The 18,155-nt window shown below is 41.4% G+C and overlaps 1 protein-coding gene across 17 annotated transcripts in view; it reads right to left on the bottom strand.

Annotated features, from left to right (window-relative positions):
• FMR1 (FMRP translational regulator 1) overlaps window positions 1-11,643 on the bottom strand; it is a 49,314-nt gene extending 37,671 nt beyond the window's left edge. For 8 of the 17 annotated variants that reach the window (XM_030304747.1, XM_030304749.1, XM_030304748.1 and 5 more), the window contains exons 1-2: window positions 11,513-11,639; window positions 1,463-1,515 (exon numbers count right to left, since the gene is read on the bottom strand). In XM_030304747.1, the coding sequence (XP_030160607.1) occupies window positions 1,463-1,515; window positions 11,513-11,563 (104 nt within the window). In that variant the 5' untranslated portion in view covers window positions 11,564-11,639. Of the gene's footprint in view, window positions 1-1,462; window positions 1,516-11,512 lie in introns of all 17 variants that reach the window. The other 9 variants (XM_030304755.1, XM_030304760.1, XM_030304761.1 and 6 more) reach the window with 4 other exon arrangements.
• Window positions 11,644-18,155: the final 6,512 nt, after the last annotated feature.

Genomic DNA, 18,155 nt, shown 5'->3' with positions numbered 1-18,155 from the left:
CACTTAGATTAAAGACTACAGGAGAAATTAAAAGAGTGGCAAATAAAGATAACTCTTCCTTTATGGGAAACAGTGTGTCTAGTGATGGGAGCAAGCAGATAAGAGTATAATTACAAAAAAATTACTCTCATGTTATCAAAGATTCTTCTGTTAAAAGTGTGATGCTGCTGTCTAGTGTATAACCATGCAAATCCATGGATACTTGAAGCAGCAGAGGTAAATTCTGGAGCTTTTGGCTCTATGCCTTCAGAAAAAGTTACTCTGTTATTCAAATTTATATTCTGGACTGAGGTTAGTGTCTAGAGCTGAGAATAGGGTTCAATATTCTAAATCCTTTTATCCCTGTTCCCCTAAATGTGTTGCAGGCATCTGAGACTACTACTACTATGTCCTGTTGGTAGCTCAAAGACTCTGCTAACGATAAAATTGCAGTATGTCTGGGTCAGATACTACATTTTAACAGATTTACCGATATAACTCACATACCAAATTATCCATCCACTTAAGTGTATGTGCAATTCAACGGTTTTCAGTATATTCACGTGTGTGCAACCATTACCAGTCAATATTACAATATTTTCTTCACGTCAAAAGGTAATCCCATGCCCTTTAGTTAGGACTCCCCATCCCCTCCAGCCCTAAGCAACCACTCATCTTTTTCTCTATGGATCTACAAACTGCTTTTGAGATGCTATCAACTCTCTTGGCACACAGAAGCCAAAATGTTGTAATTGTGGACCATTCTTCAGAGTTCAACATAATCCTAAAATCATGACCACATCTACACTCTGGCTACAGAGTTCATATGTACTTTAGAATCTTGAGTGGCTACTTTGAAAATACCCTTTATTAGTATTAAAAAAAACTCAGTCAAGAGACTTGTCTCTTCCTATAAAATGCCAACATCTATACCACAGGTACCTTCGTATAGCTAATGTCCCTAGGCCCCTAAGTATTTCTGTTTACTCTTCTAGCAGAAAAGATTGGTCACTGATATTATTGATTATAAATACATGATGAAACAGATAAAAGTTCATGAGTAAACATGATTATTCCTCATAACATATACTAGACAATTAGACCATCGATTTTACATTTAACATTATAAAACCCTCATCAATTTTACCAATACCCACGAATCCATTTTCATGTTGTAACAATCACAAATATTTCTGTCCAAACTCAAAGTTACTAATACAGAAGAATCTGGTTTCTTTCCTTACATTCAAGGGGACTGGGATGTAGGGATCAAGGTTAAACAAAAGGGATCTTTGAGGTTAACAGCAGGAACAGTCATTCCATTGGTTTTAATATTGAGTTGTTCAGGATCTTCCTGGTGAGTAACATGAAGATCCATTCCTGAAAAACACTCAAACTAGACTCAAATTTTTTAAAATGAGGAGCAAAAAGAACAATTAGTATGAAATATTAAGGAACCTGAACCTTAAAATAAGACACTTACTTGTTTTCAAATGCAACTGTTATTGAATCCTCATGAACATCCTTTACAAAAGCCTGTAAGAAAGACACCAGTTACATTAACTTGTAAGCTTAAAGATCATTTGTTTTCAGTTAAATTTTATAGAGATACCAAACATTTTCTGTTTAAGAATAAAATGGAGCTTCAAATGAAAGCTTCAGTTTGTGAGGATGACTCATTCATGGATCACATCTATTAGCTGGCCACCTACTATGTGCTAGGTCCTAGGAATATGGATTAGTTAAAACAAAACATGAAAACAAAACTGCTTGTTCCAGAGGTCAGCATCTAAGGAGTGAAGTAATTGGAAATTACAATGCAGGTATTGAGTACGTACCTCGAGGTGCACTTTAGGCTAAAATTATTGAAAACTAAGAAATTTGATCCAGCACCACATGCCAGCCAGTATAGATCTCTTGTAACCTATCTTCTTCTCTTTAATACAATTTTAGGAGACTACAATAGTAAATGACTAAGTATAATCTCAAATCTAGGTATATACAAGCACACTAAATTTTCCTGAACGGCAATATGCTGCTGATGCCACTAAAAAGTCCAATTACCAGAGTTTAATTAAATTCTCAATCTCATAGGCACTTGGAGGAAAAAACAGTAATATAAAGTAGAGGTTTAAATCTTTTAAATCTGATGACGCAATTGCTAGTAATCTGCAGAAAGACACAACAAAAGTAATAGCTAACTAATTATCAAGAATTCTTTAAGCAGCATGCCTGTTCTTTAATTCTATAAAATGACATAACTAAAGTAATAGCTAACTAATTATCAAGAATTCTTTAAGCAGCATGCTGTCCGTAATTCTATAAAATTAAGTTTTTAATAGGTGCAGGAAAGGTTTTTGTTTTTGTTTTGACAATTAGAGGAGTAGGATAAAGCATAAAGAAACCCACAGGGGCTTTATATCTTAATTCATTTTATAATGGCTCGAGAGATTTAAGCTTCTTACTCAAATTTGTTCTGTACACGTTTCTCTCCTTCCATGCTTTCTCCCTGCCTGTGGGATTATGGCCAAACTCCTTTTTTGGCTTGTAAAAGGCCCTGCGTGACCTGGCCCCACCCCTCACCTCTCCAAGCTTCATCTTTCACATCCCTGGAGGCTGCGGATCCAGCAGTGCGAAACTCCTTGGGCTTCTCAGTAAATGCTGTTCCTTCTTACCCACTGTCCTTCCCCTCTTTTCATCTAGCTACCTCTATCAGTCTCTTAGGTCTTGGTTCAGGTGCCACCGCTTATGCGCAAACCCAGACTAGGTTACATTCCGTCCTTGCATTCTTACAGCATATCCCTATGCTCACCCCTACTATAAACTCACCCCACTATATTACTATTGCTCGTCTCCCCACTAACGGTAAGCTTCCTAAGGTCTTACTTTATTTACTCTCAGACTTCAGAGGACCTACTAAGAACTCAATGAAATGGATCATTGCTCAAGGTGTTCCTATCCTACCCATAGAGAAAGGATTGTGTGTGTGTGTGTGTGTGTGTTGTGTTCATCAGGGAAGACAAAGTAAAGGTGAGTTTTCTTATCAAACTTGGAAGACTGAGGAAGACTCCGCAACACAAAAGGGAGCGGAAGATGGAAGAAGCATGCCAGGCCTAAGGGAAAATAGGAACAAAGACTCTGAGCTGGAGAAACAGCGTGGGGTGTGATAGAAAGAAATCCTCTGTGGACATGCAAGCAAACACAACTTAATAGGGAAAAAGAATAGCGTTTTCAACAAATGCTGCCAGGGCAACTGGATATCCACGTGCAGAAGAGTAAGTTTTTGACTCTTAGACCACATACAAAAAACTAAAAATGTATGAGACCAAAATGTAAGACCTAAAACTATAAACGAACAAGTGATCCAAGGCAAATGTCTTGGTAAAAGTCTTCCAAGGCTTGAAGCTAAAGGCTTAATCAAAAACTTACACTTCTCCAGATACAAAATTAAAATGTATCAGTCAAGTATCAATTAGTTGCTCTTAAGAAAAACAATGGCAGGTGAAGCAGGGCCCTAAAAAACTTTTATATGGAAGCTACATAAACAGAGACACCAGTCTTCTGCAATTATGTTGAAAAGAATAAAAGCAAAGCTATGCTAAAAAAAAGTTCCCTTATAAGATCAAGAGGGACTATAAAATGGAATCCAAGTGTTCTGCTATACCCAACATGGCTAAGTTATTATTCCTAAATTCAGCATGCACATATATTTCTATAGATGCTGATTTAAAGGTGGGGAGGAATCCATATTTTCTTCCCATCATGTTTCCTCAGCTATATTTAAATCATGAGCACTTTCTACAGCATCTTTTGAAAACTCTAGTTTAATACTAACCACGATGTTTTAGTTTAGAATGGGAATAGCAGACCCCCCCCCCCCCATTCCTGCTTTCTCTTTACCTGATAGTCAATACAATCCACTTTTGAGGGGAGGGAATCCATCAAAGACTAAAATCAAGATTCCTATTATGAGGTGATCCCTTATTCACCAAGAAGGGGCATGATTTGTTTTCATTTACAAAAAATGTTTTTTTTTTTATTTGTGACAGAATGCGCAAGCGAGCACGAGCACACATGAGCTGGGGGAGAGGGACAAAGGGACAGTAAGAGATTCTTAAACAGGCTCAATGCTCCATGCGGAGCCCGATATGGGGCTCAATTCTATGACCCTGGGATCATAAGCTGAGCCGAAAGTAGGAGTAGGACGCTCCAGGCACCTGGGTGGCTCAGTCTGTTAAGCCTATGACTACTGATTTCGTTTCAGGTCATGATCCTGTGGTTCGTGGGATCAAGCCCCGATTCCGGCTCTGCGCAGACAGCACGGGGCCTGCTTGGGATTCCTCTTTCCCTCTCTCTGCTCCTCTCCTGCTCGCTCATTCTCTCAAATAAATAAACTTAAAAAAAGAAAAAAAGACTCAGACATTCAACTGACTGAGCCACCCAGGTGTCCTGCTTCTGTTTTCATTCTTGTCTCAAGTTTTATGTTTGCATGTCGCCGCAGCAAATAACATTAGTTCCTTACTGTATACTATGCAGAAAATGTTAAGTCCTTTAGTCAGTCAAGAGAACCTTGTTACAGCTGAATGAAAAACTGTTCTCACTTAATTAGGCATCTTTCCAATACCATTGCTCTATTCTAAAACTATGCTGTCTACCATAGCAGCCACAGGCCATATGTGACTATTTATATTTAAATTAATTACAATCAAATAAAATAAAAAATCAGTCTCCCAGTCATACTTGCCACATTTCAAATGCTCAATTGCCACACATGCCTTAGTGTCTGTTGTAGTGAGCGGCACAGGTAGAGATCAGTTCCGACATCGCAGAAAATTCCACTGGATGGCACTGATTTAAAAGCATTTTACAAATGTTGGGGACTGTTTTCAAATCCACCTTACTGACTCTAAAGGTCAGTCTCATTGCTTTATTGCTGTTATTTTTATTTTTCTCTTTGCCAAAAAGTTACTGCACAGTTTAATCATACTCATTCACCACATGTGCCTAGTTCCTAAAAATCAAACGTTCCCTCAAAGCAGGAAGATCTGCAACTGTTGTGACTATTAACAACCAAAGGCTTTCAAAGGCTTTGAAAGCAATTCTGGATGTAGAGTGTCAGAAATGATTTGAATAATCATCACAGCCTACTAGCCCTTGGCTTTCTAGTTAATGAGGCTTATTTGTATGTGGATGTTTGTAGGACTATTCCAAAATCAGTCATTTTTAGTCATTGTTTGCATATTAAGTAAATACAGAAGGCACAGAATACCTTCTTGTTGTTGCTGTAACAAGCTGAATAGAAGAAACTATTGGTTGCATCTGGCCTGCTCTCACACCCAGGAGAAACATCTCCTTGACTTCTGAGGCCTTTTACTAACCTGTTCACGTCCAACCAGGGTCCCATCTTCCTGCGGCTCAACATTCTCCAGTAACCGTTCTTTTGGCCACCCTTCCCTTACCCCAACACTCATACACCCTCGTTCCGTGGACACGTCCAGAGCATTACCACCCTACCCACCACCAACCTGGAAAACTAGTAATCCCCACCTATCTACACCAAACAAAGTTGGTATCAGGGGAGAAGATAGGTTCAGGGGGATCCCTGAGGTTACAAAGACGACAGACGGAAGGGGTTTGAATAGAATGCACAAAGGGAGCTGCACTGTACTGAGAGCCAGGGCTCTTACGGGACTCAGGAAACTTAGTGGTTAAAAGTTTTGCCATGAAGGGGGCGCGCCTGGGTGGCTCAGTGGGTTGAGCATCCGACTTCGGCTCAGGTCATGATCTCACAGTCACAGCTCATGAGTTCGAGCCCCGCATCGGGCTCTGTGCTGACAGCTTGGGGCCTGGAGCCTGCTTCAGATTCTGTGTCTCCCTCTCTCTCTCTGTCCCTCCTGTGTGTTCTCTCTCTCTCTCTCTCTCTCTCAAAATTAAATAAAACATTAAAAAAAAAAGTTTTGCTGTGAAGGAGACCTAGGCTACAAATTTTGGTTCTACCAGATAAGCTGTGAAAGTCTCCAAGTAGTCTCTGTGCCTCAGACTCCTCAACTGCTAGTAACAAATGGATACAGGGGAACTGGATCTGCCTTATAAGGGTGTTGTAATGAAATCACACATGTCTAGTGCCTACCACAATGCCTGCCTGGCACACAGTTGGCACTAAATAAATGAGAGGTAAAGCAGAGAGGGGTGTATTTTATGAAAGATGCAGAACCATAGGGGCGCCTGGGTAGCTCAGTCGGTTAAGCGTCCAACTTCTGCTCTGGTCATGATCTCACGGTTTGTGGGTTCAAGCCCCACGTCGGGCTCTGTGCTGACAGCTCGGAGCCTAGAGCTTGCTTTGGATTCTGTGTCTCCCTCCCTCTCTGCCCCTCCCCTGCTCGTGCTCTCTCTCTCTCAAAAAAAAAAAAAATATAAAACATTAAAAAAAATTTAAAAAAAAGATGCAGAACCATAAATACTCTTGCAGTTCAGAAAGCTACATCTCAACAAAAGCACACTAAAGAAAAAAGATTTAAAAATTGGGATACAAAAAGAAAAGACTATTTCCTCAAAGATACTAAATACTGAAAGGTTATTTAGACTCTGAGAAGAAAAGATGTAATGAAAACCTTTAGGGTTTGAGAAAGATGCCAAAGTGCAGTGCTAAAGACAGATACAGGCTCCTCATCAGGAGAAGAAACAAGAAATCAAAAAGTCATTATGGGATCCCCAACTTAACTGGCAACTAGATCAAACAAGCAGTAGCAGAAATCATACTTATCAAAGTGCGCAATGACAATTCAAACATTACACTATCAGGACTGATGAAGCTAAGAAGTCCATCCCTATTTGGGTGAACTCTTAGCCTCCAACTCACACGTCTTCACTTGGTAAACTCACTAGTCACTAGTCAGAAGAGTGGTTATCATAGAGACAACCTGTATGTACTTCAGTGTTAGCCCCTGACCCCCAGAGAACACAGCTACTACACCATCACTGAAGACAACACATGTAGTGCGATGGTAATTCTCGTTAGAGAAAATGTAGAGCACGGCAAAATGTCCCTCCTAAAGAAAGCCCACAGGACCAGAGCATAGGGATATAGAATTCAAACCCAAGGCTTCACATATAGAGTGGGGTTATCATTTGTCACCCTTTGAATGTGGGCCCTAACAACACAAAGGAATGAATGGAAAGGGAAAAGCACAATTAACCTCATCAACAACCCTTCTCCAACCACAGCACATGTCCAGGATTACTTGACTTTACTTGGGCACTTAACACAAATTCTGAGAAAAATGCATTCTTTCTGATTCATCTTGACTCTAAGATAGCACACAGGTAGAGAGAATAGTATTAACTTTCCTGTGTGCGTATGTATTCAAACTTTTTAATGCTTCAGTTCTTATATGCTCCATATGACAAAAGCAATTTCATAGTGAGGTCAAAGATTTCCAACTTTCTCTTTCCTTAGTAGGAATTCACAGGAAGAATTACATAGTAAAATATCAAGATGCAAGAGGTAATTTAATAAAAAGCTGATACAGAAGCTGCATATGTCATGGCATCTTTGTATGAACAGTAAAAAGTGGTAACATCACCTTGCAACTCTTACAATGGTACTAAGGAGGTGTTACGCTAAGAAGATACAATCGGAAGGTTATAATGAAATTTTAAAAAGGGCAGGAAATCAAGTCCAGTTCATTTCTTCAAGCTAAATTTCATCATTTCAGAAATGATGCTATCTGATCTCAAATCACGAATCTGAGAACCCTTACTAGCTATGAGGCTCAGTAGTAAACCACTTACCTAATCTCTCTGTACATCTCTGTCCTCATCTACAAAATGGGAATAACAATAGCACCTCAGGATTGTGGGAGAGGATTAAATGAATTATTCACAGATGTAAAGTGTCTAGAATAGTGCCTGGCACCTAGAAAGCTCTCAGTACCTCTCCACAGTCATGATCATGATCACAGCCATCTCAGAAAACACATTCCCACGGTGGACAGGAACCAGAAACCCAATTATTATACTAGTGAGTTTTGTATTTAAGGAATAATTTGAGGTTTCTAGAATGTGTGAGCATGAAGTTGGAAAATGCACACTTCGAAAGGGGAAAAATGGTGCTTCCACAAAGACATCAAACCCTAAAAAGGCTAGACTCGGGGAAGAAAAAAAAATGTGGTTGACCTGAATAACCCACTTCCTTGAAGTATAGAACACCTATAATGCAAAGTTAGATGTAGAGACTTCAGAATAAACATGAATAATGCCTTCTGCAAGTTTATTTGTAGTAAAACACTGATTTCTAGCAGGCTATGTATGTAGCTAACATGACGTGTTGGGCCACTAATGTCTTCATTAAAAATACCTCTTCCTGATTGTACATTTTGTCATAAGATAGCTGCTAGTTCAGCAATATTACTTACCACATTAAAGTCTGTCCTCAGATACCAAACTTAAAAACATAAGATGTATTAAATTAAAATCTAAAAATAAGAATACAATTTAGCATATTCACACCGTATTACAATATTGAATCAGATGTCACTATAGTTTCAGAAAACGATCTTATGTTTCAAACACACGATTTATCCATCTTCAGTAATATTCATACTAGTATCCAAAACCTAAGAACTTTAGGATGTACTTGTACATTCATATCAGAATGACATACGTTCTATATTCTCAATACATTAGAACTCTCATTCCCCCCCCCAAAGAAACCCTTAACACCAAAACAAAACAAAAGCCACCACTACACTATTTTAGGTAGATGCCCCTAGAATAAAGAACCTATTTCAAAATTATTTGTTTAGGAGATACTTTGGAAAGATTTTGTGACATTTGTTCATGTGTCCTCATGTCTTAAATAACATAAGACTCTAAGTTGTACATGAAACTTTTTCCAAGTCAAAGGAATAAGTAAGCATAAGAGTAGTGGCTCTGACAACTACTAAATGTAACTTTCAAGTTTTTAAGCATAAACACTAGAGGGAAAAATAGAAATGAATTCTCCAATCTTAGAGTTTTGGTTTCATGATTCTGTTAATTGTGAATCTTGAACTTAGTTGTTTTGCAGAGAAAAGAATCCAAATATTTGCAGCTATACTCTATCCAGTTTATATTGTAAACTTGGACCATGTGCTCAGAAGATGGAGAATCATCCCTTGCAATATGGTGGTTGTGTTAGGCAAATAGAAGTGTGAATTCACTTACACTGAAGTTGTTGGAGTTGTTCGGTTTTTAAAGGCTTTTCTTGATGAACCAGGTTCCTATCTTTTTCATAAATGTAACGTTTCTCCGTAATAGTTCATTTTTTATTGGTGTTTTATTTCCCATCTTTTCTGTCCATCTCACTGGACAAGCAACTCGATTTACTTTTTGCTTTACAATTCTTGACAATATTTTGAGTCCTATGAAAAGTTAAACCTCTTCATTATAGAAACTATTTTTGTACCAGCACAGACCATTTGAAGTTTTCTTAAAAATAAACTTTAATTAAGTAAATGTAATAGCAATTTCTCTACACGTATTTGATGTTTCACATTTCCCTTCAAGAAACTAAGGGACAATCCATTCTTTTTATTTACCTTCATATTAAGCAAATTCGTTAAAAAAAAAACACACACACACACAACTAAAACGGAGGATTAAGAGCAAAGATAGAGGGCATTTCTTATTATAGTCCAATCAGCTTGCAAGCAAAATCACCGCAGCAAATGATAGGTTGCTGGAAGGGAACAATAAATTCTTCAAGACCAGGATGTGCTACTTGCCTTCTCATAGCAGGCAAACTCCACTGAAAGACGGTAAGAGTGGTGTCCAATCTAAGCTAATATCAGAGATCTATTAGAACACTGCCCAACCATTAACCCCTGGCTTATATTGACTACAGTCAGCACCACAAATCTAGTGAGCAAAACTACCCATCTAGGAACCAGGATGATTCCACACTAACTAGCAGAAATTATTATGGATCACTAAAAATAAATGCAAACCAACATTTTGACTACAGAGTCAACATAAACAATTTTATATTGGTGAGACTAACAATATAAATGTTGGGTTTTTCCTTTCATAGCTACAGGTTTTATCTTTTGGCTAAAAGTGTTTACATACTTTATGCACTTATGAAATACGTTGATCCCAAATATCTCCACAGAATTGGTAAATACACACGTATGAAGTCACTTGTTAATTTTCCCATAGCCAATTGAGTCTTCTCTGAAATGTTTCAGTTATGCTATAATAAATTTAAGAAATGTGTTGGACAATGACAATAGCTAATTTCCACACTTCCTTCCATATGTACCTTCTATTGCCAAAATACTAAAGTGGAATTTTATTTACAGGAGTTATAGAGAAACATTCAAGAGAAAGCAAGAATTTATAGATCTACAGTGTAGATCTACTAGATCTACAGTGACTACTACCAACACATGCCCTACTGATACATTAAGAATGTTTTAAATCCTCCTTTTGAAAATGTAAGATATTAGATCTGCAATGATGTAACTTAAAAGAGAAAACCCCACATTACTACTATGCATGCCTATTTAAAACCTCAACAATACTGTCCACTGCAACATTACACATTGAGAAAAGATAGTCAAGTATTTGGAGCACAAAGCAATTATTTCTATTCGCGATTTGAAATCCTCTAGTAATAATGTACTCTCAGTTAATTTCCTGAAGTTTCATGGCATATATTCAGGCCTTTGGAGGGTTAAAAATTGTTTCCTTAAGTAGCAGAGTTGCTAATAATGTTTTCAGACGCCGAAGCATCTTTATTCCTGAATCTGGCCGCATTTATAACAAGGGAGGGGGCCGCCAATATTCAAGATTACAAACTTCTCTAATGCATTACTCGGATATGTCAGGGTCTTCCTGAAACTTTTGGATCTCAAAAATCTCTTCTGAAATCCACAAAGCGAGGTCACTAAAAATCAGTTGCCATTGTGATTCGGTACCGACTACAGCTTCTTACTCCTCTTTCTTCACACCCCTTGCCCAGAACAGTGGAGCTCTCCGAAGTCCCAACGCTGGACCACCGGAAAAGAGAAGCCAAAAGAGATCTCAAACCCTCTGTGAGAGGCAGGAGGCGGCTCGACGGAAGCGCCCCCAGCTACTCAGCAACTACCCACACGTCAGGCCCGGATCCCACGGTGAGAGGATATTTAGGAAAGGGAAATAAGCCGTCGCCGTCACTTCGCGCGGATACCGGCCCTTCCCGCCGAGATCTTGTACCTGCCGCCGGCCCTGGCCCATCCCCAGCTCTCCCTCGGCCCCCGAGAGGACACGCTCTTCTCCTTGCCCGCTCTCATTCCGATAGGCGCCGGGGCCTCTTATAGGAGAGGCAGCGGGGCTCGAGGGGCTTCCTACAGGCCCCAAGTCCGGTTCTTCTCTCCCAAACATCCCAACGAGCGCACCGTGACCCCCGGGCGCCGCGCTCGGGAAGAGGGCCCCAGGCCTGCCTCCCGCCGAGGCCGAGAAGAAAAGGGAGGGAAAGAAGGACGAAGATGGGGCCTGCCCTGGAGCCAAGTACCTTGTAGAAAGCGCCATTGGAGCCCCGCACTTCCACCACCAGCTCCTCCATCTTCTCGAAAGCCCTGCTCGCGCCGGGAGCCCGCCCCCGAGAGGTGGGCTGCGGGCGCAAGAGGCCCAGCCGCCGCCGCCGCCGCCGCCGCCGCCGCCGCCGCCGCGCTCCCGCACGCCCCCCGGCAGCGGCGCCGCCGTCACCGCCGCCACCCGCGCTCGCCGTCGGCTCACCGCCCGCTCGGAGGCGGCCCCTCACCGGAAGTGAAACCGAAACGGAGCCGAGCGCCTGACTGAGGCCGAAAGCTCCGGCCGCTCCGCGTGTAAACAGTGAAACAGCGTCACGTGACCGACACCGCCCCTCCCCCCGCGGGCTTGGCCCCCCTCGGCCCCGCCCTCTTTCTCCCCGCGGGCCCAGGAGCGCGCGCATGCGCGCTGCTTGGAAACCGGCTGGGGGCCGGGCCACACGTACTGTGCGCGGGCTAGGCGTGCGCGGGCTCGTTGGAGGCGGGAAGGCGGGAAGGGCGGTGACAGGTCGCACCGCGGGCTGAGGTCGCGCCGCTTCGTGGCGCCTGGCGAGGGCCAGAGCGCCTATTCCTGTAGAGGGTCAGGTGGAGGCGTGGGAAAGATCCTCCTGTAGTGATCAAGTGTATTCACTTATTCGAAGTCTGGGCTGGCTTGGGTTGGAGGCTTTTTTTTTTTTTTTTTTTTTTAAGTGGGGCACATCTAATTGAGCTGGAGGTGGAGTACGGGTCAAGCCTAAAGGTGAAGAATTAGATCGAAGACGACTTTGAACTAGTTACAGTGGCAACCACGGTGACCCAGGCTTGTGTGGCCCTTAGAGGCAGAAGGTGAGAATAACGCCGCCCCCTCCCCCAAGAGATTTTGGTCTGTCCTATGGATACATCCTGTGTCCTCTGAGACACAGCGGATTGTGTCAGGACCTCTGCAAATGTTAGTCCTCCCTCAGACCCGGCACTGACCCACGTGCTTCCCTTCCGTCAATTCGCTTTCGTACTTTTACTTGACATACGTTTAAAAAAGAAAAAAAATGTCTTAAGCACTTGTTAATTCCTTTACAGTTTATTTTCCTATTATTTTGCCCCTACTGTATACCCACCCTGTACAGGGCGTCGGGGTGGGCGTTTGTACAGCAGTCAGGTGACCTGTCTACCAGGGACAGCGCACCTGTTTCCTTGCAGCTCTCCCCTTTTACCCGCCCCCCCACCCCACAGTACAACAAACCCCAGCTTTTTCTCATTCCTGTTTCTGCACTGTCCTTGTATCCACTTTGACCTAGGTTTCTTTTGGAAGGCTTTTATCCAACTGAGAAGTTTATTGAGCCCCTACCACATACCGGGCATTGTGATAAGTACTAGTGAGAAATTGGTGAAGAGAAAAAAAAAAAAAAGATTGCCAGCATTTAACTGGGAATCCAGAGGCATAGGTGGACATGACTAAATTATCAGAAAAGTAAATGTCGAGTTGCAACTGTGATAAGGGCTATGAAGAACTAGATACCCCTAGAATAGTGGGACAGGACCCAGTCTGGGGTGGGGGAGGGGTGGTCAAGGCTGGGAAATGACTCCAGCTAGAATGTGACCAGAGAGAGTTAACTGGCAGCCCTGAGCTGGTGGAGGTGGGGTGAACGGCCCCCAGGCAGATGCCCCAGAATTAGAGGCATGCTTGGGCCTCCGGTTCCCTTCCCACCCCACTCCTAGCCAGAGCAGCAGTGTCACTGGGGTGGAGCTCCAGTTTTACAGCAGCGGATCAAGGGCCACATTCCTTGAGGCCACAGTACACAGGAGTGACCCATTGGAATAGTCACAAGATGTGAAGACTGCAGGACGGCTGGACGGGGGCAGAGCATATGCTCTTTCACCCCGATGTAGTGAAAGGGGACAGATTGATTAGAATGGTCATACCCTGCACGTGTAGGGTGTTATTCAGTTCACCCAGGAGTTTCAAATGCTACCGGCTCTTCACAACCTCTACAAGCCATGCTAAACCTGGTGCTGTTCCCTGAACCTATGATTCACTCTCATGCCTCCATGTCTCTACTCACACACTTCTGCTTTCCCAGAACCACCCTTCTCCTTAGGGTTATCAGATGGATTCCTATTAGCCAGTTATTTTACCTCAGGTGCAGGGAATTCAGTTAACTTTGCTCCTCAATTCGCAGCACATTATCATCATCAGTCCCTGCCAGGCCCCTGTCCCATTTACATTATTTTATATTATTATTTTCCCTCATCTTAATACCCGCTTTCATTCTTCCTCTAGATACCAACTGCAATGTGTTGGTATAGTTCCTTGATAGTTTAAGACCTGCAGTGTTTTGTGTATGCTTTTACATTTGCAGAGATGGTATTGGACTGGAAACATTTTTCTTACTGCTTTCGCTCAACCCTGTGTTCTCAAATTATATCCACATTGCTGTGTGTACACCTAGTTTTTTGCTTCTTCCTGCTGCTGAGTATTCCATAGATTTTACTGATACATTTCCCTAGTGCCGGGCATCTTGGTTACTGCCGACTCCCTGCTGTCACACTGTGGTGAAAACCCTTGTGAATGTGGGTACGAACGTTTGCAAGAATTTGTGTGTGTCTGTGCTCTCGCAGAACTTTGTACATATCTCCTGCTTCCTCACCACACTGCTTGGCACATTGCAGGGATTCGGTAAATGTTGAAATACCTCTCCTGGGATGCTTGATGTACTATGATCACTTATTTGTATTTCAGTTTCCCTCACTGGACTGTGAGTTCCTTCCAGGAAGGGAAGATGTCTTAGTTTTCTTTGTATTCCTGACACGAAGTGGTTGATTTTAGGAAATGTTTGATGACTGAGTACCTGCCTAGCCTCACTTCCTGTACGTGCTCTTAGTCTTGCCCGCTTAACTCCGTCTTAGCCTGTTCTGATCTCTAGCTCTTGAAACGCCCCGTTTCAAGACAGCTTAGCTGAATTCAGACACGGACTCAGTTCTGTTTGTGAGCCTGCTCCTCTCATATTCTCTCTCTCTCAGTCACTGGCAACCCTTTCTTCAAGTTAGTTTCCCAGGCCTAAAGCCAAATCATTTTGTCCCTTTCTCACACACGCCTAGTCCCATCAGCAAATCCTTTCGGAGTCTACAATCCATTTGTCACCACTTGTGCCACTAATACCATGTTCCAAGCCCCCATCTTCTCTTACCTGGATGAGGGTAACAGCTTCTCTGGTCTCCCTGCAGCCACTCTTACCCTCTTGTCTATTCTGAACACAGAAGAGACCGTGACCCTATTCAGGTGTCTGTCAAGCCACTCTGCCACTTAAGACCCCTCCAAGTTGTTCCCTAAGTGTCTCAGGGTAAAAGCTAAAGTGCTTATTTATTCTGGACTCAGTGCATTACATACTCTGGCGTCTTATCTGTCTCACCTTCTACCTCCTCCTTCACTCCATTCCAGCCATACTGGCTTCTTTGCTGTTTCTTCAAAACACCAGGTGAGTTCTGTCTCCTCTCACTAGAATGTAAGCTCGGTGAGAACAGAGATTTTTGTTTCTTTTATTCACGGCTTGTCCCCAGTGCCTAAACACTACAGTGTTTGGAACATAGGAGGTGCTTACTAAATATTGACTGCATGAATGAATGCATATGAATGCATGAATGCATGAATGAATGAATGAATACGTGTTGAGGACTCAGCTCAGATCAAGTCTGCTCCCATGCCTGTGTTTATCTGATATTGGAATTGATGCTTCAGCACTTCTAGCCTTGCCTTAGCCCCTAGTTTCCATTAAATTGCTGCCTGTTGTCTTTGCATTGATTTATTCTGTGTTATTTCCTGCTCCTTTGCAATTTGAGCCCTCTGAGTCTTTTTCATGCCTCAATCCCAGCTGAAATGCCCTTTGTCCTTTCTAATTCTAGAAATCCTATGTATCCTCTAGGACCCAGCTAAAGCTTTCCTTCTTTCATGACGCTTTCTCTGACAATTTCACCTCACTTTGACCTCTCCTTCGAACTAGATATTAGAAACAAAATGTTTTTTTAAAAAATTAATAATCTTTGTGTTTTAGAACAGTTTTAGATTTACAGGAAAATTGAGGCAATAGGAGAGAGTTCCCGTATCAGTTTCCTGACACCCCCTCCCAGTTTCCTCTGTTATTAATATCTTGTATTATTGTGATACATTTGTTGTCACTGATGAGCCAATACCGAGACATGGTTGTTAACTGAAGTCCATAGTTGACATTAAGGTTCACTCTTTGTGTTGTGCAGTGTATGAGTTTTGACAAATGCATGATGTCATGCCTCCACCATTACAGTATCATATAGAATAATTCCACCACCCTAAAAATCCCTGTGCTCCACTTGTTTATTCATCAGCTCAACCCCCTAACCCTTGGCAACTACTGATCTTTTTACTGTGTCCATAGATTTGCTTTTTCCAGAATGTCACATGCTTGGAGTCATACAGTATGGGGCCTTTTCAGATTGGCTTCTTTCACTTGGCAACATGCAGTTAAGATTGCTGCACCTCGTTTCATGACTTCATAGCATGTTTCCTTTTATTGAGGAATAATATTCTATCCTCTGATGTACATGATTGTTTATCCACCTGTCGAAGGACATTTTGGTTGCTTCCAGATTTTGCTGATGATGAAAAATACGGCCTTAAACATTCATGTGCAGGTTTGTGTGGATGTAAGTGTTCAACTCATTTTGGTAAATACCTACGTGTGCAACAGCTGGATTGTATGGTGACTGTGTTGGGCTTTGTGAGAAACTGCTAAGTGTCTTCCAAAAGCACTGTGTCATTTTGTATTGCCACCAGAAACGAAAGAGAATTTCTGTTGCTACACAACCTCACAGGCTTTTGGTATTATCGGTGTTTTGAATTTTGTCCATTCTGATAGGTGTCTAGAGGAATCTTGTTTTATTGCAATTCCCTAATGACGTATGGTGTTGAGCAACTTTTTATATCTGTATTTGCCATCTGTATATCTTCACTGATAAGATCTCTGTTCAGATCTTTTGCCCATTTTTTAATTGGGTTGTTTTCTTATGGATGAGTTTTAATAGTTCTTTGTATATTTTCGATACCAGCCCTTTATCAGATTGTGTTTTGCAAATATTTTCTCCCAGTCTGAGGCTTCTCTTCGTTCACTTAACAGGGTCTTTCACAGAGCAGAGGTTTTTAATTTTAAAAACAACTAACTTAGCAGTTTTTTTCTTCATGGATCATGCTTTTGGCATTGTATCCTAAAAGTCATCGCCAAAGCTCAGTTCACCTAGATTTTTTCCCATGTTATCTTTTAGATGTTTATAGTGTTACAGTTTCCATTTAGGCCTATGATATATTTTGACTTAATTTTTGTGAAAGGTGTTAGGTCTGTGTGTAGATTTTTTTTTTTTTTTTTGCATATGGATGTTCAATTCTTCTAGTACCATTTTTTGAAAAGACTACTGTTTCTCCATTGAATTGCCTTTGCTCCATTGGAAAAGATCAGTTGGCTATATTTGTATGGGTCTAATTCTGGTCTCTCTCTTGCATTCATTGATTTGTCTATTTTTTCATTAATAATGCCATACTCACTGTATGGTATTACTATAGCTTTAAAGTAAGTTTCACAGTTGGGTGTTGTCAGTCCAGCGACTTTGTTCTCCTTCAATATTCTGTTTGCTAGTATGAGTCTTTTGCCTTTCCATATAAATTCTAGAATCAATCTATCAATATCCACAAAATAACTTGCTGGGATTTAAAAACATTTTTTAAATGTTTTTAAATTTATTTTTGAGACAGAGGGAGACAGAGCACGAGCAGGGGAGGGGCAGAAAGAGACAGAGGGAGACTCAGAATCTGAAGCAGGCTCCAGGCTCTGAGCTGTCAGCACAGAGCCCGACTCAGGGCTTGAACCCACAGACTATGAGATCATGACCTGAGCTGAAGTCAGACGCCCAACCCACTGAGCCACCCAGGCGCCCCACTTGCTGGGATTTTGATAGCAATTGTGTTATTTATAGATCGAGTTGGAAAGAAATGATAACAATATTGAGTCTTCCTGTCCATGAACATGGAATATCTCTCCATTTAGATCTTCTTTGACTTCTTTCGTCAAGGTTTTGTAGTGTTTCTCATATAGATACTATATATATTTTGTGACATTTATGCCTAAGTATCTCATTTTTTGGTGCTGAAGTAAATAGTATTGTGTTTTCAAATTTCAGTTGTCCATTGCTCACATATAAATCTTCTTCCAATCACTGCTTTTGCCACAACCCATAAATCTTGATAAGTCCTATATTTTTATTTAGCTCAAAATATTTTTAAATTTCTCTTAAACTTCTCCTTTTACCCATGTGTTATTTAGAAGTGTGTTGTTTAATTTCCAAATATTTGGGGATTTTCCAGTTATCTTTCTGTTATTGATTGCTATTTTAATTGCATTGTGATCTGAGAGCAGACATTGTATGATTTCTATTCTTTCAAATCTGTCAAGGTATGTTTTATGGACCAGAAGGTGGACTGTCATGGTAAATGTTCCATGTGAACCTGAGAAGAAAGTGTATCCTCCTGCTGTTGGATGAAGTAGTCTGTCGATGTCAATTACATTGAGTTGATTGATGGAGCTGTTCAGTTCAGCTATATCCTTACTGATTTTCTGCCTGCTCAATCTA

Source organism: Lynx canadensis, chromosome X, assembly GCF_007474595.2.
Source record: "Lynx canadensis isolate LIC74 chromosome X, mLynCan4.pri.v2, whole genome shotgun sequence".
Classification (NCBI taxonomy): Eukaryota; Metazoa; Chordata; class Mammalia; order Carnivora; family Felidae; genus Lynx; species Lynx canadensis.
This window is presented reverse-complemented; position numbering and strand designations above follow the sequence as displayed.